At 40.2% G+C, this 27,343-nt stretch overlaps 2 protein-coding genes across 3 annotated transcripts in view; both read left to right on the forward strand.

The window, feature by feature from the left end:
* Positions 1 to 5,938, forward strand: part of pkd1b (polycystic kidney disease 1b) — a 30,005-nt gene extending 24,067 nt beyond the window's left edge. The window contains 9 exon segments of the mRNA XM_077549776.1: positions 96 to 250; positions 345 to 542; positions 630 to 798; positions 866 to 1,048; positions 2,856 to 2,960; positions 3,050 to 3,184; positions 3,258 to 3,460; positions 4,206 to 4,317; positions 4,432 to 5,938. Coding sequence (XP_077405902.1) covers positions 96 to 250; positions 345 to 542; positions 630 to 798; positions 866 to 1,048; positions 2,856 to 2,960; positions 3,050 to 3,184; positions 3,258 to 3,460; positions 4,206 to 4,317; positions 4,432 to 5,319 — 2,148 coding nt within the window. The 3' untranslated portion in view covers positions 5,320 to 5,938.
* Positions 5,939 to 6,704: 766 nt separating this feature from the next.
* spata20 (spermatogenesis associated 20) overlaps positions 6,705 to 27,343 on the forward strand; it is a 45,001-nt gene continuing 24,362 nt past the window's right edge. For both annotated transcript variants that reach the window (XR_013289262.1, XM_077551302.1), the window contains exons 1-14: positions 6,705 to 7,032; positions 7,734 to 7,862; positions 7,946 to 8,010; positions 8,116 to 8,270; positions 8,344 to 8,487; positions 8,554 to 8,755; positions 8,837 to 8,967; positions 9,040 to 9,144; positions 11,537 to 11,611; positions 13,135 to 13,347; positions 13,512 to 13,704; positions 15,061 to 15,229; positions 22,751 to 22,959; positions 26,021 to 26,220. Coding sequence is in view for 1 of the 2 variants with exons in the window: in XM_077551302.1 (XP_077407428.1) it covers positions 6,848 to 7,032; positions 7,734 to 7,862; positions 7,946 to 8,010; positions 8,116 to 8,270; positions 8,344 to 8,487; positions 8,554 to 8,755; positions 8,837 to 8,967; positions 9,040 to 9,144; positions 11,537 to 11,611; positions 13,135 to 13,347; positions 13,512 to 13,704; positions 15,061 to 15,229; positions 22,751 to 22,959; positions 26,021 to 26,220 (2,175 nt within the window). In the remaining variant the exon portion in view is untranslated. The remainder of the gene's footprint in view (positions 7,033 to 7,733; positions 7,863 to 7,945; positions 8,011 to 8,115; positions 8,271 to 8,343; positions 8,488 to 8,553; positions 8,756 to 8,836; positions 8,968 to 9,039; positions 9,145 to 11,536; positions 11,612 to 13,134; positions 13,348 to 13,511; positions 13,705 to 15,060; positions 15,230 to 22,750; positions 22,960 to 26,020; positions 26,221 to 27,343) is intronic.

The raw sequence follows: 27,343 nt of genomic DNA on the forward strand, positions 1-27,343 counted from the left end.
AAAAAAATGTTTTTAGTACTATGGCAATAGTTAAAATAGAACGTTTTCATACGTTGTTGTTTTTTTGTTAATTGTCTTTTTCATCTCTTTTGAAGCATTGTGTGTTCCAGCTGCTATTTCTGTTACTGGTACTGATGGTGAACTACCAGGACAGTGTAGAAAGAAGGCAAGGAAGGCTGCTGCACTTTGCTGTTAGACGCCAACTTCACTCCGCTCCAATGGGTGTCCCAAACCTGGCATCTATCAGAAAGTGAGCACAATGCATTATAGACCGATTCTGAACTGGGAAGTCAAAGCACAATTGTCAGGAATGGAGTGGTTGGTATCATTTCTGCCATTTACAGCTGCTTAGATGTCGAGCAGTGGATGAACAGCACATTGGTGACACACCTGCACCAAAACCGCCTACTCCACCTTGTGGGGTTGCCACGGCTCATGTACGCACACACACTGGGCCGGGCGCAGGTCACTCTGGGAAACAGCAGCGTGGCGACACACCGAGTCCTGGCTGAACTTCACTTGGGAGCCTTTTGCATTAAGCAGTAAGTCGATTTACTGTCTAATTTCCCAAAATGTTTAGCATTTTATGCTAATTCCGCTTTTTATTTATTTATTTTTGATCTCTTTAGGCTCAAAACCCTCTCTTTGGATTTTACACAGTACCACAGAGAGTCTGGTTTATTTCTCTGTCTGTCCATCCAACTGGATTGGACACAAAGATTCACTTCCTCCCTCTCCATCTATCCGCTCCACATCCCATCTTCGCATGAAGGCTTAGACCTCCATCTGGTCCTAATGGTAAAACCAACCCAGGGGTTATTATTCCTCTCCCACAAATTAAAACTCATTTTACTTCAATTGACAGGTTTTCCTTCTCACTTCTGCTCTCCTGATATCGATTGGGGAATTGTGGTCGATGGCTAGTGAGCGGGCTCGGTATCTGTGTCAAGGCAAACACTGGCTACAGCTCCTGTTGGCTGCACTGTCTTTAGCGACAAGCGGGCTTCACCTCTGTTTTCTCTCGCAGGCTACTTCATGTGTTTCCCAGGTAAATGTACAATCAAACTATATGGTCAAAAATACTGAGGCATAACTTCAAACATACCAATAAGTCTGCCAAAGAAGCTAACAGTTAGCTTAGCTTTTGCTTTTCCCTCCTTCGGTGACTTCTGTCTCTTCCTTCAAAGTGAGGACCACTAAATTATTAACTAAGTGTTGACTGAAAAAATAAATAATATGTATATATATATATATATATACATATATATATATATATACACATATATATATATATATATATATATATATATATATATATATATATATATATATATATATATATATATATATATATATATATATCATTTACTGTAGATGTTATTGACAGATGTCCAAATTCTTTTCAATTTCTTTTAGGTTCAGCAAAACATTTTTCTGATCTTAAAACAGGAAGTCAACCCTAAAATTTGCTTTACAATAATATGTTTTATGCACAGCTTTCTGATGAATATTGCATTTGCGGAATATGAATTAAGTGGCAAAATCCAGCCGTTTTTCCTCCATCTCAGAGGGCGGCCATTTTATTACTTGTTGTCCACTGAAATTGACATCATATTTGCTCGGGGCTCAGGTAACGACCAATCACAGCTCACCTGTTTTCTGAAGCTGCGCTGTGAATGGTTGACAAACATGTGATTTTTGCTGCTTAGTTCATGTTCCACAAATGTATTAATTAGCATAGAACATATTAATGTAAAAAAACATTTTTGTGTTGACTTTAATGGGTACAACAATGTGGACTTCTACTGCTTTTATTAAAAAAACAAAAAAACACTTTAAATAGATAAAATAGAGTAAATCCATTCAATCAAATCCAATATATCTGGAGGTTCTTTCTTCACTACAGAAGCATGATTAGGCTACTAAGGATATGCGAGCACCAATACCAGGTTAAGGTATCGGATCTATACGTGCCTTATTTCAAGGTATCGGGTCTCATGACGGAGGCCGATACCAGTATCAGTTGAAATAATTTGTACAACAACATAGTTTGATTGGGATTTTTTTTCTGGCCACTTGATTATTTTATTTATGTATGTATTTATTTATATTGGTTTTATTGTGCGTTTTATACAAAATATGTATTTTAAGAATAAGTGGAAAAAAATGTGATCTAGTAGAATTTTAAAGAAAAATGCATTGGTCTTTCTTGAAAATGATCTGTCATTGTTTGATTAGAAATTGTATGTATTAAAAGCACTGGTTGTAACTTTACTTGGTATTGGTGACCTCTTAAGAGTTAAGTACTCATAATGTTGTCTGTCTGAAAGATAAAGTGGCAGGCTATCAAACGTCCTTAATAAAATCCAATTAGGGCTGTTCGATTAAAATATTTATCGCAATTTTTTTTTTTTATAATTGAAATCATAATTAGGGCGATCATTTATTATTTGGTACAAAACAAAAAAATGTTTAAACGTAAAAAAATATTAAGGCAATCACAAATTTTTAAAATACTATAATTATGCAAGTTATTTTTGGACAAAACAAAATTTATGTTTTTAAATTTAAAAAATGTGCAAATGTATCAATTTCAGCAACTCAAAATTAGTATTAATAATCTTTTTTTTATGATCATGTTGATTTTGTAATTGTGGAGTGTAATAATTGAAATTGTAATTGATTAATTGCACAGCCCTAAGTCCAATACTACTTATTACACAGTACTTGAATAATCAATCCTGTTTATAGCACCATACAATTGTTGTTGTTGTTGTCGTTTTCTTCACTACACACATTTCACATATTCCATTTTTGGTCCTTTAATGTGCATCTGATTCTCTCCTGCGATTTAGCTGCGTTCACAACCTGACAGCTTCATCAACTTCCATGGTCCTGCTCAACTGACTACAAAGTCATCTCAATGTGCGGCGGTCTTACTCACTCTTCTGGTCCTAAAGGTAACTGGAAGCTGCACGTCCTCCGTATTGGCCTCATCTGTGTTTTTTTACGTTATATTTGTTACACTCTCATCATTTTTGTTTTCCAGCTCTTGGGAACATTAAGATTTGTGCGGAGGTGGGTTGTGATCATCAGAGTCTTGAGCAGAGCTTGGAAGGAGTTGTGGACTTTAAGTTTCCTCTTAATGCTACTGCTTTTCTTCTGTACTCACCTCGGGAACACGGTAAAAAAAAAAAAATGGAAAAAAGAATTGATTACCAAAAAGAACTAGACTTGACTCTCTGCTCTGGTTTCAGCTCTTCTCACGGTCAGTGGAAGGCTTTTTGTCCATGAATCAGGTTTTTGTGTCATTGATGTCCATTCTGCGTGGCCGGCTCAGCCTCCAAAGATTATGCAGGGTCCACCCGGTCCTCGGCCCACTGTATGGACTACTGCTGACGGGGGCAGGATTCTGGCTTTTAGCGAAACTCTTTGGGGCCGTTCTTATTCGTGCATACAGGTACAAATCTTTTGTGTTTGTCTTTGCTTTAGCTCGTTACAATATTCATAACCTAAATACGATTGATATGCTTCTCACGTTACAAAACAAATCAAAAATACATTTGAATGACTGCTAGATCATTATTATTGTGGGAATGTCTTATGTTGTTTCTAACCTTTATTATTATTATTATTATTTCAGACACTTTTTATTCTCCACACAACTCCCACATAATTCATCCAATTTAAACCGTTCAAATTTCAATTGCTTCAAAATTTCACGCCTTCCTGGTTATATATGATCTAATTCCACATTACTTACAGTTTTTGCACAATTCAACGTTAAATATCAAATTTTCCCCATTCATTTTTAATGGCAGACTGAAATTTTACAACTTTCCACACCCTCTTCCATACATATAACTGATCATCATTACCAGTTGGTAAAGTGCACTCTCCAGTAACCAGGAGGTCACGGGTTTGAATCCCACTGCAGACTGTACATTGCAAATATATCCATGGCCATTATGCTAACTGATATACATGTATACCAACTGACTATCATATCAGGAAATGCATTATAATTTCCCTGAAATTACTCAATGCATGCGATACAGGATGACCATCTTCAATATAAATACGTCATTGCATTCGGCTTTTCAGCATTCCTGGGGAATTTCTGCCAAATTATTATCATTCCAAAATGCTCTTTTATTTACTAGATTTGTTGTTACTTTGATTTCATCTGTGTTTTGTTGTTTAAGGGCCGAGAAAGCAGACATTTACCGTCCAACAGCAGAACCTCAAGACTATGAGATGGTGGAGTTCTTCATCAAGAGACTCAAGCTCTGGATTGGACTCACCAAGGCTAAGGAAGTAAGTATAGAAAATATAGGACGTAATATAGAAAATGGATGGACGTATCCCCCCCAATATTAAGTAGCGACTTCATTTAACAAACTGATGCTGGCTGTTTGCTTTCTGTTGTAGTTCAGGCACAGGGTGAAGTTTGAAGGCATGGACGTTCCTCCTTCCAGAGCCTCCCAGGAATCCCGTCTTTCCACTCTCTTTTCCCCCCTTCCATCTTCTCACTCGCCATCCTCATCAACTTCCTTTTCGTCCCCACGCCCTTTGTCGTCGTCCCTCTCCGTCCTGTCTGAGGACTCTTCGTTTTCCGAGCAAGGGTTTGACGTCCAGCACTTCCTGGACAACCTGCTGCCGTGCGTCAGCGCTTTGCTCAGTCAGTTTGATCGGGTCACTCGGGTAACCGAGGAGTTCAACCGCCTGGAGATTGAATTTGAAGACGCTTTGTCCAGGAGAAAGAAAATTAAGCTCAGTAACAAGGAGAACTGTGAGGACAGATTCCAAAAAGCAGCAAATCTAAAAGATCAGGAGGGTGACGGGAGGACGAAAAGTGAAGTAAGACGCAGGAGGACGGGTCTGCTCTATACCAATCCACCAAAATCAATTTCGGCCATGTTTCCGTTCACTCCTTCCATTATCCAACCACCAGCTGCACCAGTCCACCCCTCACCACGTACACGGAGCTCGCACTCAGAACCGGAATCACTACATCTACAGAATCACATGTCTAGTGACACAAATGAAGCAGCAAAGCCAACGATAGCAAGCTCCAGTTTACATCCTGTAAGTTCACCTGGTTTTATACGTTTTCCGAAGAGGAGAGCGTGGCATTCTGGGAGTTCGCACTCAGCCGATGCAGCTCAAAGGTTGTGGTTAAAACAAGGCGGAGTTGCCCCATGTGGCAGTTTTGCGCTCACCTTCATCAGACCAAATAGCGAAGAGGGCGTAAGGAGACGTATCAGTGATGGGGCGCCGAAAAAGAGGAAGGCTTGGATCTCTGAGGGACCTTCCTAAACATTTATACATTAAAATGACCCTAAATTTGGAATCTGGGTGTTGAAACAATGCTAATGCCTAATAGTGCATTTCATGTTTGGATACGTCCAACACGTAATAGTCCATGCTAGAAATTTCCCAGCAGAATAAAGACGCGAGACAACAGGGTCTGAAATTGTTATTTTATAATTTTGTAGGACTTTTTTCCCTCTTAGTAGCTTGCTAAACACATGTAGAATTTTTTTGCAAGCATTCAGTTTTAAGTGAGTAAATTTTAAATTGTATATATAATCCACGCTACATATGCACACTAAAAAAGATGGTGAAAAAAATTCTAATTACTGATTTAAAACAATAAATTAATATAATATATATTTTTTTGTATTGTAGGTCAAAACTTTTTTTTTTTAACTTTATCTTAGTTTGTGACATTCAGTGTTTTTTTTTTAAACATTTTTTATTTGTTTCAAATTTTAAAATACTTAGTTTAGTAATTTATTTTTTAAACGTTTTAAAAAATATATATTTTCCCTTTCTCTACACAAAATGTTGATAAAAAAAAGCCTTTTTTGTTAAGCGATTAATCAGATTAATCCAAATTCTAATGTGATTAATCTGATCAAAAAAAATTACCTTTTGACAGCTCTAATATATATATATATATATATATATATATATATATGTATAATGCGTGATAGCTTGTAACATTCAACTTTTAATATTTAATATATTTTATTAAATAAATAGTGTGATACCTTTTAACAATAGTGTATATTTTTGTATTATTATAATTTTATAACTAGTCACATGATATCCTGTAACACCAGGGTCCTGTAGATATACTGTAAGAACAGGTTTAAATAAATAAATAAATACATACATTAAAAAACTGTACATGTTTACTCAACTTTTTTATTTCCTTTTCTTTTATTTTTTTTAACATTTTGTATACATTTTATTTATACTTAGAAAAACTGTTATAATATTTATTTCAAATAAAATTAAATATTTTTAAACAAGTCAAAAAGTGTGATATTTGTATCATTAAACTTTGTTTGAATTTGCACTCAGTATTATGGTTGGATGTCTTGTGACATTAAAAAAATGATACCCTGTGTAACAAGAAATATAATAAAAATATAGCAGAGTCTTGTAACATTTAACATTGGGTTATTGTTTATGTATTTCATTTATAAACCAGTTCAAGACACGTGTACAAGATTGATATTTTTACAATAAAATTGAAAAAGTGGGTTGTAATTGTTTAATTTGTATTTTTTTAAAGTTAAAAACAAAATGTAGAACTTTACTGAATATTATTATTTATTTATTTTTTTTTAAATATGTACAGTATAAAATTGTCAATTTGTCATGGTCATGGACGGTCATTCTCACGTATTGTGCTCGAGCGCTATTGTGCGACATCGCGTGTCCGTTTACGGTAATACAACAACGCCTCCTCGTGCCGAGCTGTTACAAGTTTGGCCAGCTTTTATGTAAACAGTCAACGCTAGTTTGCCGCACATTAGCCACACTGTGGATTAGGATGCTCAGACTGATATGGCGTCGTCTGGCGTCCAAATTTAGCCGCGTGGAGCCCGCTTGTCTTGTCACTGCAGCCCTCAGACACACGACCCATTCTCAAAAGAACTCGGGGACTAGCACGTTCCTCCGACAGTGTTGTTTCCACCACCCACCAAACTTCAGGTCAACAACGTTCCACTTCCTCAGGTAAAAGAGGCACGGCTAATAAGCTAATGCTAACTGCACAAGTGCACATAGGATATTTTAGAATTTCCTGCAGCTTACGCTGCGCGAGACTACAATATAATCATAGACATTATAACGCGCCAGAGATTCCTGACAGCACGTGTAAAAAGTACTTCGATTAACACTTTCAGCTATTATCTCAATGCCTTATAGTTTGATTCGGAATGATTGCATTGTCACGAAAAACGAATTTAAATCGAGTGCATTGTATAATTGTTTGGCCAAGACATGTCAAGTCATGGTGACAGGGCACCTCTTGCAAAGTGAAATTTAGTTAGCCAACACAATAACAACAAGCTTAGCGATGGGATACATTTGTTTAAAGTTCGCCGAATTTAGGGGAATTACCTGATAATTTGTCATCTCCGCTGAGAGACACTTTTGGTTGCTTTAATTGTTGTCTGAAGGAGCAGGATTTATAAATGACAATTCCCTCAATGGAGTTCCGGACTTCGGGGTGCGTAGCTACGGAAGCCGAAAGGCGTATGTTTACTGAACATATTTTTTAACGCAGTGGTTAGTTCTGTTCCCCAAGCGCTATTATTTTTACTAGCATTTAGGCACACATTGTCTCATTTAACAGTAGGAAAATTTACACTACAATTAGAATATATTCTCTTAACATACTGTATCTAACATTGTGGCAATGTTTTGGTACCTAGATCATCTCCCTTCACTAGCATGGCATCAGGGGGAGAAGGGCCACCATCTACGCTTCCCAAACATACCAACAGGTTAGCCAAGGAGAGGTCACCATACCTGCTACAACATGCGCACAATCCCGTTGACTGGTAAGTGCTGCTTAGCCACACACAGGTCTGCATTTCTTAAATGTGTCTGCTATATATGGACTCTAATGTTAAGCTCATCTCAGGTATCCGTGGGGACAAGAAGCCTTCGACAAAGCACGGAATGAAGACAAGCCCATCTTTTTATCAGGTATTTTTTTTTCAACTTAAAATAAAAAGCTAATTAATTAAAAATACTTTTTTTCCCCCCTTATGCATTTGAAATTGTAAACATTCGGAACCTTTTGACCATCAGTAGGCTACTCAACATGCCACTGGTGCCATGTCATGGAGAGGGAGTCTTTTGAGAACGAGGAAACTGGCAAATTGCTCAGTGACAACTTTATCTGCATTAAAGTTGACCGAGAGGAGAGACCAGATGTGGATAAAGTTTACATGACATTCGTGCAGGTACTTTGGCACACTTTTCTTATAAACATTTGCATATTATTTTGCATGTTTTGAGGAGTTTCAATATCTCCAGGCAACAAGTGGCGGTGGTGGATGGCCAATGAGTGTGTGGTTAACTCCTGACCTCCGACCTTTCATTGGTGGCACCTACTTTCCACCCACAGACCACGGGAGAAGACCTGGCTTTAAGACAGTCCTTAACCGAATCATGCAACAGGTACAGGAATAAGTTTCTAATCCTGAACACGGGCTTCAATGTTGCCTGCTGTTCTCATTCCCTCAGTGGCAGAATAACCGCCGTAACTTGGAGTCCAACGGGGACAGGATCCTCGAGGCGCTGAAAAAAAACACGGCCGTGGCCGCCAACCCGGGCGAGAGTCCTCCTTTGGCTCCCGATGTGGCTCAACGCTGTTTCCAGCAGCTGGCGCACTCTTATGAGGAAGAGTACGGAGGCTTCAGGGAGGCTCCCAAGTTCCCCACACCGGGTTAGGCGACACCACAGACGCTCCAGTTGTCACCTCTCTGCGTTTGACCTCTCAACTTCTTTTGTCCCGCCCCCCTCCCAGTGAATCTGATGTTCCTCATGTCTTACTGGTCTGTGAATGGCTCCACCTCGGAAGGGCTCGAGGCTCTGCAGATGGCTTTGCACACACTCCGCATGATGTCGCTGGGAGGCATCCACGACCACGTTGCCCAGGTTTATTCATGGTCGCAAAAGCCCCCCCCCGCGTGAACGCCAAGCAGAATTCCTCATCTCTTTTTTCCGCAGGGCTTTCATCGTTACTCCACAGATCCTCATTGGCACGTTCCACATTTTGAAAAGATGTTGTATGACCAGGCCCAGCTTGCCATCGCCTACATAACCGCCTTCCAGGTGTGTGTGTGTAGTCTTTACTCGACTGTTTTAACCTGTTTTTTTTTTAGTCAATATGTCTCGAATAATTGTGGTGTTTGTCAGTAGTGGGACTCGATTAAAAAAAAATAGTTGGAGGCTTTTACAATTTATTACGTGGTAATCTAAAACCCGTATCTGGGTGTCTGCGCAGGTAGCGAATGTTTTTTTTTTTTTTTTTTCCCAGGGTTCGTCCCAAGTTTGCAAGACATTCGCAAACAGTTTTTCATGACGCAGATACATTTTGAACATGTTCAAAATTTCTTAGCAACCAGAAAAAAACGAGATTAAGATTTTGATTCAGATTCAGAATATGAATTGCGGTTATGTGATGTGGCCACGTCGCAAATTATCACGCAGATGGAAATACTTGACCATAAATTACAATGTCATATTTACAATGTGATCATATTTAGTTTCATATTTACAAAACCATATTTACAGTTTCACGTTTACAATGCGTAACCATATTTACAATGTTATATTTACAACAAGACTTAACCATATTTATAATTTCATACCCACCAGTGGATGAAACCATGTGTCTTATTTTTCTTTCTTTTTGTGGATTAAAAAAGTGATACAGTCCATCATATTGTATGGGGAACCTCAGGGCGTGATACACGCTGGCACGGTTCAAATCACAGGGAGTCCATACATTACGTCGCCCACTTTAGGTCAGCGGCCAACTGTCGTTTTTTTTTTTTTGTGATGGTTGGAGTCTTGTCGAGTTCATAAAAATTGCACAGTTTTGTTCAAAAAACTCGACCGCAACAAACCAATTTGTTCAAAAATTCTTAGCAACCAGAAAAAACGAGATTAAGATTTTGATGTGCCGGATTCAAAATATGAATTGCGGTTATGTGATATGGCCACGTCGCAAATGATCACGCAGATTTACAATTACAATGTCATATTTACAATATTATCATATTTATTTTCATATTTACAAAACCATATTTACAGTTTCACGTTTACAATGCATAACCATATTTACAGTGTTATACTTACAACAAGACTTAACCATATTTACAATTTCATATCTACCAGTGGATGAAATAGCGAAACCATGTGTCTTATCTTTTTGTGGATTAAAAAAGTGATACAGTCCATCATATTGTATGGGGAACCTCAGAGCGTGATACATGCTGGCACGGTTCAAATCCCAGGGAGTCCATACATTACATTGCCCACTTTAGGTAAAGCGGCCAACTGTCGTTTTTTTTTTTTTTTTTTTTGTCTTGTCGAGTTCATAAAAATTGCACAGTGTTCTAAGAGACTTAAGATCGTCTGTGAATGCTGCGAGATGCCCTCGGAAGAGCCGGATGAAGTGGTTGGAGAGAGGGAAGTCTGGGGGCGTGGCCTATTCCGGGTTACTGAGACAAACTAACCTTTCACGTACTACAACGGTGGTAGTGTCAGATTAAAATGTTCCTATGATAAGCAAAGTATTTGTTACACAATTTGCACACAGCTTTACTTTTTTTTTTTTAGATACCAGCCACTTCTATTTTGTTGTTCGTCTCACTCACGTTTAGGCGCATCTATCAGTGCATCTTGCGCAACAGTGTTCCCGTGTGTGTGTGTGCAAGGAATTAGAGCACTGAGAAAAAGTACGGCGTCGCCTGGGGAGAAGAAATACACAAGTGTGTTACTTTTTTAATGCAACATTGTTTTTGTCGTTCATCCATCCATTTTCTGTGACGGTTCGATTCTCCCCCACAGCTTTAGAAAGCTGAGTTCCATTTCACAGGCCGATCCTCCCAGGCCTGATTACCGCCAGATTTGTTGAGTCAAAAGGTTACTTAAATAGTATGTGTCAGACAATGTCACGTAACAACTAGATTTCAAACACTAAGAGTTTGCTTTTTATATTTTCTTAGCCTTTCTTTGTGGAATATTCTTGAATTGTTTTGATAATCTGACACATTTAATCAAAAATCTTGAAGAGGGCAAATATAATTTTCAAGGCATTGTACATCAAAGTGACTAACATTTTTATACATTTTCAAAATAAATGTATATATTTTTTCCAGCACTGTATTATTTCAATATATTTACAAATTCCTCGAAATGCCGACATTGCACAATAATATTTAGTTATTTATTTTGAACCATATTTACTTTTAATAGCCTTTGCCCTCATTTCCAGAGGGAGCAACCATTAAAAATAAAAAGTTAATTAGGGCACACGTATGCTGGCTTGCTCAAATGTGAATAACCTCATACATGCCTGTAGTGTGTATTTATAATGAGGCTGTAGCTACCACCTCAGCATTCATACTGCATATAAATCACCTGACAGCAGCTTGAAGGTTACGTTAATGTCAAATCATGACTAAGCATCTGTGTGCTGTTTGCATCCCCCCTTTAGGTATCAGGTGAGCAGATTTTTGCGGATGTGGCTAAGGACATACTGCTTTACGTCTCCAGAGACTTGAGTGACAAGGTGAATCATGGATAGTTTTACCCAATGTAACTACAAATACTTACAGTTATTCAGTACTTGAGTAGTTTGTTCATTGAATACTTACTCAAGTATGATAATTATCTAGAGCAGGGGGGTCAAATATGCGGTCAGAACTGGCTTGTCAGTGGGTCCAATCTGACCACCTTTTTTTTTCTCCACTAAAGTTAACTGTTGTTGCTAATTTTGTCCACTGGAGAGCGAACTGACGACTACTTAAATGCCTTTCTGAAATTTGGCTGTTACTCAGGAGTTGATGCAAAAAATGTGTCCTCATTTGAGTTAACACATTTTAGATTACTCTGCAATAAGAAAATAATTGGGAATATTTTCAGAATGTACTTGCAATTAATTGCAAAAAAAAGAGGAACATTTTGACCTGTTGTTATTTATATAGATTATTAGGCCGCCCACTTGAGATCAAATTCAGGTGAAAGTGGCTGATGAATTAAAATGAGTTTTTTACACCCCTGATCTAACACATCCATCAAATTCCATGTTAGAAATAAGGATTTTTAGCAGTACATTTATTTGTATTTAAATATATTAGGGGTGTGAATTGCCTAGTGATTCGTATCACGATTCATAGGTCATGATTCGATTTGATACGGATTAATCCGATACGAATCTATAAATTGACTATTGCGATTTTTTTTTATTTATTCAAATTTAGAAAATACTTATCAGTAAACTTATACATGTAAACTGTAAGATTTGTATGAAAATGTATTTATTTATCAGAAAATTCAGGCTTATAACTGAGCCACTGCATTTAACAAACAGGTTGCAGTCTGTTTCATGTTTGAACAGCACTGAAATAAAATATTAAGGCTTAATGTTCCATTAATATAACATTCTTCCATGCTTAATGTGTGAATCCTAACCCTAAGCAAGACGTTTTGTTGAATATTTCCATAAAAAAATGGATGTTTAAAAATCGATTCGGCCGCGTATCGAAACGATTCGAGAATTGCGCGCTGTAATATCGCGATATATCGCCGATTTTTTCTAACAGCCCCAATATATATCGTTTGTTGCCTGCACGAGCGTTTAGCCAAAGTAGAGCAATGCAATTTGCTGACAGAGCTAACAAACGAGCTGTTAATTCCACAAGGAGTTGCATAGGAAATATGTGACCTTACATATTTCCTCTTAAACCTTTCCTCGAAGGGTCAACCTTTTTTCCTCTTGATGAATGAGTTTACAACAAATAGGCCATGAAATGAACCCCACACCTGCTGCAATGATTAGACTCTGTAATATTAATGATGTCATTATATCGTAATGATGAAATGCACAACAAGTAGATTGCTTTTTGCTTGCATTTATGTTCTATGACGTAATGACTTGCTATTAGTTAAGTGGGTGTTGGTATTTTTACTATAAGTGAACATGAATGGCACAATATTGAGTTTTTTTTAAAAGTGATTGAGTGGGATATATTGATTTCAGATGAGCTTGTCGTTAAATAGCCGCCTGCCTCCCTGGCTGACTTCTTTCAACAGTCTGGGGGCTTTTACAGCGCAGAGGACGCAGACTCTGTCCCGGCTTCAGGGGGCTCCGAAAAGCGCGAAGGGGCTTTCTGTGTCTGGACAGCCTCGGAGGTTCGACAGCTGCTGGCCGATGTGGCAGTGGGTTCCAGTGGGTCCGCCACCTTAGCAGATCTCTTCATGCACTACTATGGCGTGAAAGAGCAAGGCAATGTTGCGCCTGAGCAGGTGGGAAAAATGGTACAGTTTGGACATTTTTCAATCACAATTTGCCGCAAGCGTTGCATGTGTTGCAGGTAAACATGACGGGGGGAAGTCAGGATTGATGCCAATTGGAATAAAGACGACAGCTGCAGTCCGTATGACTTCATATCTGTTCTGTATTCTGCCAGGACCCTCACAGGGAGCTGCAGGGACAGAATGTGCTGATCGTGCGCTATTCCGCTGAGTTAACAGCTGCGCGCTTTGGCATTAGCGTGGAGACGGTCAATGAGCTTTTGGCTTCGGCGCGGGCCAAAATGGCAGAAGTGAGGAAGGGGCGGCCACGCCCACATCTGGACACCAAGATGCTGGCCTCCTGGAATGGTAATGATAGAACAGTTTGTGGATTTTTCATAATAGTTAGTTTTTATTTCATTTTGACTCTTTTATTTTTTTAATTTTTTAATTCAGTTAGATTTAATTGATTTTTGAGCAGTGTTGTTGAAAAGGCTTTGTTTTCGTTGAGTTTTTATTAGTTTTAGCATTAGTTTTATCCATCCATCCATTAATCTGAACCACTCATCCTCACAACCTTTTAGGTTATTTATTTATTTATTCATTTATCTATTTACAAACCCAATTTCCAAAAAGTTGGGACACTATGCAAATTGTGAATAAAAACTGAATGCAATTAAGTGGAAGTGCCAAATTGTAATATTCTATTCAGAATAGAATGTAGAGAACAGGTCAAAAGTTTAAACTGAACTTGGAATTGTGATTGGTCTGACCACAAAACGTGTTTCCACTTTGCCACACTCCATTTTAAAGAACCCCTGGCCCAGAGAAACACCAAACAACAACAAAATATTGAAATCTGGCACTTCCACATAATTGCATTCAGTTTTCATTCACAATTTGTAAAGTGTCCCAACTTTTGGGGAATTGGGTTTGTATTTATTATTTGGAGTATTTGTTGATGACAAGATAAAAAAATAAATAAAAAATAAGGTCACTAAGGGGCGATGGTTAGCTCAATGTGTTAAGCGCCCGAACCTTGCAACCCCGGTTCGATTCCCGGGCTGTGCGGTTCTTTCCTGCAGGTCATCACCCATCTTCAGTTTTGTCCACATTTGAAGAGGCCTGATTCTGACCTTTTGCATGTCCGCAAATATGTCATTTGAGAACAAAACATCTGGATTTTGGTTTCATTCATTTGTGGGTTATAGTGTGTCTTTGACTGTGTCAAACCAAATCAGCGTGAACTATTCCAAACCTTACAATACAGAATTAAAAATCCACCGACTTCTTGGTGGAGAGACCGAGTTGCATGAAAGACTCATTTATATTTGGGGGGGGGAAAGGTTTCCTCATTTGCCTCCCACTCAGTATCCATCACAGGACAGATTGTATTAGTGAGCTAATGAGGCCCTGTATTCCTCTGAACTTTCCAATTAGACAGAATACTTCCCCCATCTTCTCTAATGAAGAAAACCTCCCCATTAGTCACCTGTCCTCGACTGCAGCACTTTGAAGACCAGACTGCCCCCCCCCCCTCAGGCTTTGATATAAAAACATGAAGTAAATGAGTGCGTAAGTGAAAGAGCGCGACGATAAGACTTCAAAGAGTGCGGAAAATACCTATGCTAGTGTTGAGTGGTTATAAGAGGTGGTATTTTTAGCAGCCATATTATATAGCAAAGTACCATGTTCATCATCATCATCATCATCGCATACCAACAGGTCTGATGCTGTCAGCCTACGCCCGTGTCGGAGCCGTCCTCGGGGACGAGGCCCTGCTGGAGAGGGCGGTGCAAGCTGGCCACTTCCTTGAGGAACACCTGTGGGATACGGAGAGGCAGACCATTCTGCGATCTTGTTACCGTGGAGACCAGATGGAGGTGCAGCAGATGTAAGAGTTTGTGTGTATATCAAAAGGTGTCAGAAGGGGAGGGGTGGGGGGTGGTTACAGCACCAAAGCATACCAGAAGATGGTAGAAGAGTGTAGGACAATAACATGTCTCAGAGGAGGAAAGACAGCATGTTGGAATACAAAGGTAGCAAAGAAAACACTGTATTTAAATTGTATTGCTACTTTTAAATTGATCTAATTATTTAGAATAATAATATGACAGCTCTGGTTCACGTCATATTACTCAACTCTCTGTCGGAAAAATCGACATGCATTTTTTTCATGCCCCGAAGTACAAGTGATGCTTTCTGCAAAATTCTAGAATATAAACAAGTGTACATTATTTTAGAAGTGGGGTACAAAAGTAGGTATACAATAATATCATATCCACAAAACTAGAACATTCATGCAGAACGGGAGAGAATGGGACTGCTGACTCTTGCGAGGTGGAAAGCCTCGTCGGGGACGTCTACAGACAAGAATCTGGGGTGTACCTAATGTTTTGTACAACATGGCCGTCCCATTGGGCAGGCCTACAAACTAGAATCTGAATGTACATAATGTTTTGTCCAAGATGGCCGCCTTATTGGGTGCCCTACCGACAAGAATCTAGGCTGTACCTAAAGTTTTGTCCAACATGACTGTCACATTGGGGGCAGGCCTAATGTTTTGTACAACATGGCCGCGCCATTGGTGATGCCTACAGACAAGAATCCGGGGTGTACCTAATGTTTTGTCCAACATGGACACTACATCGAGAGTGCATACGGAAAATAATCCGTGGTGTACCTAATGTTTTGTCCAAGATGTCCGCCTTATTGGGGGGCCTACAGACAACAATCTAGGCTGTACCTAAAGTTTTGTCCAACATGACTGTCACATTTGGGGCGGGCCTAATGTTTTGTACAACATGGCCGCCCCATTGGTGATGCCTACAGACAAGAATCCGGGGTGTACCTGTTTTGTCCAACATGGACACTAAATCGAGAGTGCATACGGAAAATAATCCGTGGAGTACCTAATGTTTTGTCCAAGATGTCCGCCTTATTGGGGGGCCTACAGACAAGAATCCAGGGTGTACCTAATGTTTTGTACAACATGGCTGCCTCATTTGGGGGGCGGGGCTAATGTTTTGTCCTACATGGACATTACATCGAGAGTGCATACGGAAAATAATCCGTGGTGTACTTAATGTTTTGTCCAAGATGCCCGCCTTATTGGGGGGCCTACAGACAAGAATCCAGGGTGTACCTAATGTTTTGTACAACATGGCTGCCTCATTTGGGGGGCGGGGCTAATGTTTTGTCCAACATGGACACTACATCGAGAGTGCATACGGAAAATAATCCGTGGTGTACCTAATGTTTTGTCCAAGATGTCCGCCTTATTGGGGGGCCTACAGACAAGAATCCAGGGTGTACCTAATGTTTTGTACAACATGGCTGCCTCATTTGGGGGGTGGGGCTAATGTTTTGTCCAACATGGCTGTCCCATTGGGCAGGCCTACAGACTAGAATCTGGGGTGTACCTAATGGTTTGTCCAACATGGCTGCTTTATTAGGGGACCTACAGACAATAATCCAAGGTGTACCTAATGTTTTGTACAACATGGCTGCCTCATTCGGGGGGTGGGGCTAATGTTTTGTCCAATATGGCGGTCCCATTGGGCAGGCCTTCAGACTAGAATCTGGGGTGTACCTAATGTTTTGTCCAACATGGCTGCCCCATTAGGGTGGGGAGGACCTAATGTTTTGTCCAACATGGCCGTCCAATTGTGGGTGAGGGGGTGGGGGCTACAGACAAGAAACCCAGGTGTACCTTATATTTTATTCAACATGGCCGCCTTATTGGGGGGCCTACAGACAAGAATCTCACATTTTAAATGTCAAAACCTAGTATATGTGTGGATCGCCTCACTGCCTAACTCATCCTATATTTTTACCTGTATCACGAAAGGAAATAGGCCAATGCGTATATAGGCACAAGAACCAATACTATTGGGAGAAATTGGATCAGTAATGGGAAGTCCAAAAACATGACACAATAATCTCATTATAGTCAACTCTGCATTTGCATGAACCGGCCCGTAATTAAATTACCTCTCGACGGTCTGATCACACGGCAAGATTGAAACAAGGTTGGCCACATTTTAAACTGATTATGTAAGCCTGTTGCACGAGTAAGATTGAAGACGTTTTCAGGTCGGAACCTTTTTGGACTGAGAACCCAAGCAAATACAATGCATTGAGTTTTTTGAAAGCAAGCAACAGAAACCTGTGTGCTTGTGTATTCACTTTTTCACACACAGCACCGCTGCAGGTGTCCTGGTTCTGTTGGCCAGCGCTGTGCCCTAGTTAATGTCAATGAGTGAGTGTATAAAGCCCTCCGCATCAGCAGAAAACAAATATGCCAAGAGTCCCACAACGCCCAAGATAAAACGCATTCATTTTTAAACACACATGAAGAGCCGCACACTTGTGCTTGAACAACCTGGCCTTGATCCGCAGCTCTCGTCTCATTCATAATTGTCATGTTCGCTTGTGTGTCAGCATGGAGACTGCTTATCACGGCGATTTTTCTCACGCTCGATGCAGCTTTTATGTATGTCATATGAGGCACGTATGGTGTGTGGACTCATTTAGCAGGAGCAATGGTTGCTACCTTGGCAATTTGGGTTAATGGTTTGTGGATGTGTTGATGAGCTAATGCTATCTATTTTCTAAGGACTTCTCCTTTCCTGGCTCTGGATGTTTGATATTTTTATTGCCTTCACCAACAAGATGAGGAGTTATTACTGATGACTCTATTTGGATTAATCACTAAATAGAAAATGTCAATGACTAACATGTATTGTTGCAAACCTACAACATAAACAATACTGTATAACTAAGACCACATCCTCTAATTGTGGCAGTGCTCAAGCACTTATGTTGTTTCTAACCTTTATTAATTATTAGTATAATAATTATTATTATAGCGTTTTATTCTCCTCACTTTTTCACAGAGAAACAACTCCCACATGGATTTACACTTGCTTAAAAAATTCACGCCTTCCTGGGTATTTATTGTCTGATTCCACATTACTTTTTTTTTTTTTCTTCTTCTTTTTTTCTGGAGAGCTCAGTATTGTTCATTTGACATGTCATCATCATTGCTCTCCCTTTTTTTTTTGTATGTATTTATGTGTGTGTGCGTGCGTGCGTGTATTCATTAGTGCACCTAAAACCTATTAAAAAATCCCATACCATTCACCTAAACCGAACACTTCAGAATCCAGCCCGAGTCGTGGGGCCGTCAGGAGACCCGAAGAAGGACCAAAGAAAAGAAAGGAAAGTGAAGTCCAGCACCGACCAGACATCACCCACCAGGCCACCAACCAGAGTCCTTCACCAACCCCAGAGACATCTAAATTCCAACAAATCAGGGAGACCTCAAGGGCCCAAAGGAGAGACTGAGGAAAGGTAGGAAGGACAGACGAAGCAGAGTGAGATCCACAGACACCAGCCTCCACCGATTCAATAACCTGAGGAAGAAGCAGATTGTGTCTGAGTTTCGGTAGATGCTGGTGTGGTGGATCTGGCATGCATGAAAATCTCCACCAAAGAGGGGAGCCGTCGACCCCCGCCAGGACAGAGCAAGCGCAACACCTCAGGGCCCCCCAGGCCGCGGCAGCGCCAAAGAACGACCCCTGGGCCCCGCAGGGGCCACCGTTCGGAGAGCAAACCCAGGAGCAGGAGCGCCCCCCACCCCAACGCGGCCCGCGCCCCCAACCCAACGCAGCAGGACGGGGCACTGCAGGCCCGCCAGGCACCCCACCGGTCCACAGCCCCCGCGACCCCCCCCCGCCCCCCATCCACCCCCGCCATACACCCCCCACCCAGCCGCCCCCACCCCCACCAACCGGCAGCCCCCGATCCCCAGACCCCGAAGACACCCCGCACCCAGGCACCGGCGCCGAAGAGAGGCCGGGCAGCGGAACGGAGAGGGCATCCGCGCCCACCCCACCCCCCACCACGTGGAGGGACGGAACACCGGGGGCAGAAGGGGAGATGGGGGCACCGGAGGACGGGCAGCACCCCCGAACCCCAGGCCCAGCAGGGAGAGGCCCTGGTCGTCACCCCAACGTTCTAAGTGAAAACTAACCCTGTTACTGAGTTTGCCAGCTCGCCGACTGGCAAACTCTATACCCCTAAACCTTGAGTGTGACCCCAGCCGGCACCGGCGCCGAAGAGAGGCCGGGCAGCGGAGCGGAGAGGGCATCCGCGCCCACCCCACCCCCCACCACGTGGAGGGACAGAACACCGGGGGCAGAAGGGGAGATGGGGGCACCGGAGGACGGGCGGCACCCCCGAACTCCAGGCCCAGCAGGGAGAGGCCCCGGTCGTCACCCCAACGTTCTAAGTGAAAACTAACCCTGTTACTGAGTTTGCCAGCTCGCCGACTGGCGAACTCTATACCCCTAAACCTTGAGTGTGACCCCACCCAGTGTATATACATAAGTGTGTGTGTGTGGTGCATTAAAATTGGGAGCAGGTGAACCGGAGCAGAGGGAAATGATATCCCCATGCTCCGATCCACCCGCCTCCCAGGCATGTCAATGAGCGTATGTGGTGCATTAAAAGAAATTAATGGGGGGGGGGGGAGACACACGGACAGGGGACCGCAGCACTGCTCCATACTGCGGTCTGCCCCAACCGATGGCGCCCCCCTAGTTGTGTGGTGCATTAAAATTGGAGGGGAGTTGTAGGGCGAAGACGGTGTTTCCACCGTACCCCACTCCCCCCCAAAGTGTGTTATGTGCCCTATATGTCTAAAAAAGTGTGAATACATGTATTGTCACAAAAAGTATTGTGCAAAACTAGTGCAGTGAGTTAAGAGGAGCGACCAGCTGCCCCCCCAACCGGGCGGGGGCGGGAGGTGCACTGATTCCACATTACTTACGTTCGATTCATTTTCAATGTGACTGACATGGAACTTTGAAAATTTCAACAAAATGTTTTTTCTTTTTTTTAAATAAAAAGTGTCCAAGTGTCAGCATCAACTTTTATAAAGTAAAATGGCAATTGAAATAAATATGTAAATGAAAAGTTACCTGTATTTCACTGAGCGACAAATGCATGCTAATGTAGCTAATTTTAGTTTTTTGTCAGGGTTCGTAAAAGATTTCACAAGGTCTTTGCAGACAGTGAAAAATGTCTTTGCGACAAATAAAAAATGCCTGAACATCTTACAAATCCTGATGAAAATGCACAATTTGCACGCATTCACCGCTCAGTGAGAAACCAGCCTTATCGGCCTTCGCAAAAAAAAGGCCGATGCCGATATTTGTCAAAATGGCAAATATCGGCATGGGCCGATAATCGGTCCATCCCTGGGAAAAAGGCTCAAACTTGGCGTGATTATTGGAATGTGTGTTCCCCACTTAAGTGTTTGCTAATGTACAGAGAGGATAGCGAACCAAAACAATACAGTAGGTCATTAATGACCTCTCTGACTGTTCCTGTCCATTTGCTTTCCAAATTTTGCTTCGCGGCTCGCATCTGTTAAAACATTTCAAGTACAAGAGGGCGAATAAAAAGGTCCTTGAACATTTCCAATGGGCTTTAATCTCTAAAGAGTTTTTCACTTGAGGGCCGCCGTCCTTTTAACTGGTCACCTCAACCAACTGACATGTCCTTGTGTGAAGGAGACTTTATTATCGGAGACAAACTTCCATTGTGATGTGGTTGCTGGGGAGATACTTTTATGTCGCTGTGATAATGGGGGTCATTTTCAGGATACGGTCATTTCTTCTTTGGTGTGGTGGCTTCATAATGTCTCTGCTTCTGATAAACATCCATCACACTTGCAGACCTACTCGCTGAACTCTCACCATGTAGCTTCCTTGGCTTAAAGGCTGATATTTACAGTATTGCAAAAGACAGGGAGCAATTTATTTGTTTTTCTAATGAAAATGAATAGCCATTGCTAATTACAGATGAATTGTTTTTGTATATTTTGTGACCTTTCTATACCCCATAGACTGCTTCAATATTGCTTAGTCTATTCTTTCCCCCCTAATATTTGCCAAAATGTCAAAAGGGATCTTTCAAACCTTGTTCTTACGCAACGCCAGTGCCTTCACTTTCCCCTTTGGCCCTTCCGATATGACACAGGCTGTCTGAGAGAATAACAGCTTTCCTCACCTCGACAAGACCACTAAAAGTTTCTCCATGCCCTCCAAAGTCCTGTTTTCAACCACTTGACCACTCTTCTCGCGGTCTCCATAAACCTGTCCCCCGGCCTTTCCTAACACAACGCTATCTGACCCCTTGTCACCGTCCGTCCACTTGCACTCACCCACGCAGGGTGTCACTTTGGGAACCTGAGGGGGAATGCAATTAGTGTGGGGAATCAGGACCCTGTTGAAGGTACTTTAAGGGATGCACGTTATGGGTTTAGGAAGGGAAATGAGAAAAGAAAATTGTATGGATAGAAAAGAGATGTTTGAGGTAGGGTTGCTCGATCATTAAGAAAATATTAATTCATTACTAGTATTTACTCATTTGCTCCCAACAACATATAAATACGTTCTATTTTGAAATATTACCATGCTTCCAAAATGTATTTAGATATATTTAATGCTAGAGCATACAGAAAGCTTTAATGCCACCTCTGAACTGAAGAGAATGCTTGAAGCAATAGTAGTTATTACAAAAACGGCCAGCAGGTGGCAGCAGGGTATAAGAGATCAACCAAGGCCATGTTGCAAAAAATCACTTTACCCACTGTTTTAAACAAATTTGTGGATAATGATGAAATTTAACTATATTATAATGCTAATTGCTACAAAATAGAAACATATAGAAATATACTTTTTTTTTTCCTGATGAAAGAAGAGACTAATCTTTCTTTTGGTAAGTTCCATGTTTTTATAGCAATATAACACAATATTTTGTTGGCCTTGCAAAATCTGTCAAAATCCAGTAAAACAGCCGGTAGCAAAAGGGGTTGCTTCAGTGAAAATGGCTGGGAGTGAATGAGGTAATTATTTTGGTAATGAAATCATGATTATTTTTTGGTACAAAGCAAAAAAATGTTTAAACGTAAAAAAAATATTGAGACAAATAAAGTTCTTTAAAACACAATTATGCAAGTTCCTTTTGGATGAAACACAATTTATTTTTAATTAGTTATTTTGAAATTTGAAAAAGGTGCAAATGTATTAATTTAAACAACTCAACTGAAAATGAGTATTAATAATCTTTCTTTTTTTCTTTTTTAAACTATTATGCTGATTTTGTAATTGCGGAGTGCAATTAAAATTGTAATTGAATTTCAGCCCTATTTTGAGGAATTTGATTGGCTGAAAAATTACAATTTGGATTGGCACCTGATTGTACACCTTTAAGGCTGCATTTTGAAGTGCTTACAAAATCCACATCTAGAACCTTGAAATTCCTTGATTGATGATCTATAGGCCACTTTTCATATGGCAGCATTTCTGACATTCATTCCTTTAACGTGCTTTTTTACATCTAGATCGTCGCCTATTTCTGGCTTCCTGGATGATTACGCATTCATCATTTGCGGCTTGCTGGATCTCTATGAGGCCACCCTGCAGACTGAGTGGCTGCAGTGGGCCGAAGAGCTGCAGCTCAGACAGGATGCGCTGTTCTGGGATTCAGCGGGTGGAGGCTACTTTTGCTGTGATCCCAGTGACAGCACTGTTCTACTGAAACTCAAAGAAGGTGCGAGAGATTCACAGTAAAGTCATTGGCACCTTCACCATATCAGTAGTAATGAGATATTCAGACACTCAGGTCAGATGCATGGTTAAAAGTAAGTAAAATAATAAGGCTATCATCATATAGTTCAAAGATCTGTTAAAATCTTTTCTGCATTACCAGTTGTATGTGATCACATAGCAATCATTATGTGGCAAGGGTAGAGTTAGACTTTATGAAAACTTATGTTATTTTTCAATTGGCAAACAAAATGTTTCAGGTCATTAATAAACAGGGGCCGCCTTTATGTGCTGCACATCGATTTGTCATGAAATATAAATAAAGGGTGTTAGTAAGCAGAGTAGGGGTTAGCACATCTGCCTCACAGTCAAACAAACAGGTTCACCACAGAGGATTATTCCAACATAATCTAATGTCTGGCCTTAAAGTGCACTGCAGCCAGCCTGTTGTCAGCTGGCATTCGTCTTATCTCTTCAGACTGATCCTTAAAAAAAAAATATATATATATATATATATATATATATATATATATATATATATATGTTATCCTTGTTGCTCACTGAACTGAAGTATTTTGAGATTCTAAAATCATATTGACTTACCCAGTACAGTATAGACTTTCACTATCATATTTTACGTTTCTATTTTAAAATATTGCCCAGAATTTACTATGGTTTTAAAGCATTTGACATACATGCCAATTTATCAGTAATTTTGAAATTATCAGTTTTTTTTCACATAAAAAAAACAAATCAAACAATCAATTTTTATTTTTTCAAACCAAATAAATTAATTAATTGTGTATGGACAAATAAATGTAAACATACTGTTGATGGTTCCCTTAATTATTTTGCTGATTCCATACACTTAATGGCCGCTCCCAAAATTCACAAATTTTAATGATGCTGTCAGAGATTCTCATGTAATGGCCAATCTATTTTTCATACTGCTTAAGAGCTGAGGCTACTGAAGACTATCCCTAATTGCATCACAAGTCAATCATATAGGGCAGACGCGGAGAGATGTGCACTGCACATCCAACAAATGTGGGAGGAAAAACCACACGGAATTGTGATTACAGAACGTTTAGGCTGAATTTACGCTGCCGTGCCAAATTTAATCCGTTTACACAAATACAGTATTTCAAATGACACATATCCAATATATGCTTGCATTCACTGAACATATTAAACAACCATGGGGGTGCTTTTAAAAATATAGTTAAGATGATAATAAAAATTATAATATTAATAATGAATGAAATTACTTTATCTCTACTAAATATGATGGCATCCACCACTCGTCCGCAGAGCTCAGAATCTCTGCCTGTGCCTCAATTTGACCAAAAATATGAATAACACCACCTGCGCCACAAATTAGACCTGCTTTTACCTGGTCTAAAGTCTGCTCTACTTTTGGTCACCAAATTGTCAGGTGTGGCGGTGGGACGAGTATTAGAAAGCACACCCGGCATAGCCTACCGCGGCCTTCCAAATGCCCCACGTGATGACTGGAGTATCATTTTGTACTGAAAGATGGTGAAAAGCTTGTAGTCATAAAGGTTGTGAACTGTTGACAGATCAGTGATGAGATTGCGAGTGAGAGAGCTTGCATGAGTGTCGGCGTTCTCATGCCTGTCACACCTGCATGCGTGTGTATTGATTGAAGTCGACGTTTGAGACCTTTCATGTGAAAGGATCGACTGTGACATTATGGTGGCGGCACTGGAATGGGTTGAAGTCCATTAGTGATGCTACGGCAGCACACACGTCCGTCCCAATAGCGGAGTCTGCCTCTACAAGACGGATTACCCCTCTGCCACACATTTACACCACTGCCTTTCTCAGCTTCTTGTGTTTGTCTTCTACATTGAACTCTTGAGAGAGGCTTTCTATTTTAAATAGCTCTGTTTTAAAAACAAAAAAAATGTTTTGTTGCCACGCCTTCTAAAAGACAGCATATGTTAACTTGAAAGAATGCATTGTTATTTACACATATGCGTTGTTTTGTGACACATAGGTTTTGTTGAGATGCAGACATTTTGTGAGGTCATAGGTTATGAGAAGAAGCCCCACAGGCTCTTATTAGACACCGATAAAAGATAAGAACCAATCTCTTAACGGGCCTATGCCAGGTCCCAGATTAGGCCTTTTTGAGGGGTGGTCCTGTTAGAACTGGGACTGGCCCTTATATATAGCTTTACAAGTTTAAATGATCATTTTGCGACTTTATACTGTATTATTTAAGCCTTGAAGAAAATATTACTCATGTTGATTTATTTTTTTATTATTTGACAGTACAACATCTAACTGAATACTTAACATCTTACATTTTCCGGCCTTTATATGTTGTATAAATATTGTTCAAGCCGTTCCTTTATTTTTTTTTTCTTATGGAGAGCTCAGTATTGTTCATTCGATTTGACATGTCATCATTTATTTAAAATTTTTTTTCATATATATATATATATATATATATTTTTTTTTTCTTTTTTTTTTTGTGTGTGTGTGTGCGTGCGTGCATGCGAGCGTGTGTGTATTCATCAGTTCACCTAAAACCTATTAAAAAAAATCCCATACTAATAATATAATATAATAATAAATTGTCAAATGCAGAAACATCAATGTAAGTTATCACGATGTGGTGGCTCTCGCTAACAGGCAGAATTAAGTAACCAGAATTAGGTTAAAAAATTCTATATACGTAGACCATGTTTCTATAAATTTTGATAGTTGATTTTTATTTGAGGCAGATATTTTTTCCATTAAAATGTGATTTATGAGGAGGTTAGACCATTGGTCGATATTCAGAGTTTGTTTATTTTCCGTTCCTTATGAAAGGGTTTAACCTGATAGCTCACTGGTAACACCCAGAGGGTGCAGGTTCGATCCCAGCTTGCCCCATTTATAAAAAAAAATAAATAGTTATAATGTATAGCATCTTTGAGTAAACTTTGAGTAACATTTAAGTATCTCGAGGCCAGGCAGAGTGTCATCTTTTTTGGGAAATGAAAATATGCTCACCCTAGTTTCTATTTCTGATCATTTCCTTTTGTGTCTTTCAGATCAAGATGGAGCCGAGCCCAGTGCTAACTCGGTGTCAGCGTCCAATCTGTTGCGTCTGTCGCAGTACACTGGAAGGCAGGAATGGCTCCAGCGGTGCCAGCAGCTCCTGGCAGCATTCTCCGACCGTCTTACCAATATCCCCATCGCTCTACCCGAGATGGTCCGGGCCCTTATGGCACAGCACCACATGCTTACGCAGGTTAGCCTCTCAAAAACACTAATGAGAAAAATAATTATTGTTTGTCCATTCAGTTTCCTGCCACCAAGATTCTCTTGTAGACCTCTGAGGATGCAGGAGCTGTAACTTGGGGATCCTCAAAATATTTAGTAATAAATTGATGATTTTCAAGAAGTGTTTACCCACACATGGGAACTGGCACATAAGTAGTGTCATAGATGATGTGTGTGATTTGTGATATAGAGAGCATCAAAAAAAGTTGCTTGCACAGTCGGACTAGTCTTCCATTTAAGAGACCAAGTGTACTTGCTTCAAGTTGTTTATTTAATGCTCCCAGATTATAGTAAAACTGAAAAATAAGAACAAGAAATAATTAATTGATAATTAATCATTATATAATAAAACACTAAAATGTTCAGCCAAACCATATGAATGTGAAACAACATACATGGGTTACTGAAATTTACCACACGTTAGAATAATAAGCGAAGTTTACATTACGTGAAAATCAAGTTAAAAAAAAATTGCTAATAAACATAGCCATCTTTTAAATGACGGAGATTAGAGTGCTGAAGGTGTTTGCGTAACGGTACACCCTAAAGCTTGCAAGCATTGTTTAAACGGCTTTCAGCCTTAAGTGAAAAAACGACAGGTGCGCTTGCTGCCAATTTTGACTGTCCTAATGGAGTTTATAGGCAAAAAAAAACACCATTGCGAAGCTCGAGAAGATGGAAGTGTACGCTTGTAAATCTCCGTTCACTCTTCCCAATTTCCAGACAGAAAAGAAAGATCCAAACGAACGTAAAAGAGGCTAAAATGGGAAAATTTCTTGAACACATTTAATTTTGTCAATATCCTGAAACCGAACAGACGGTAGAATTACAAAGATTGCTAGCGGACGTACGTGTAATGAAACTAATGGAGTGACGGTCATTTAAGAACCTGCTTCTAGCCCCAGTTGACCCCCTCAGTGAAGAAAGATCCTACCCGTCTCTTGATTGGTGTTGTGTCCTCTGTCCTCTGTCCAATTCCAGGTAAAGTGCTCACATTCGGCCAAATATTAAGCACTTAACCCATTAAGGCCTGGCAAAACATGCCTCTAAAACCTGGGTGACTTTTGAGTCACCCCCAAAAACCTGAAGTA

The sequence above is a fragment of the Vanacampus margaritifer genome, chromosome 18 (genome assembly GCF_051991255.1).
Source record: "Vanacampus margaritifer isolate UIUO_Vmar chromosome 18, RoL_Vmar_1.0, whole genome shotgun sequence".
Classification (NCBI taxonomy): Eukaryota; Metazoa; Chordata; class Actinopteri; order Syngnathiformes; family Syngnathidae; genus Vanacampus; species Vanacampus margaritifer.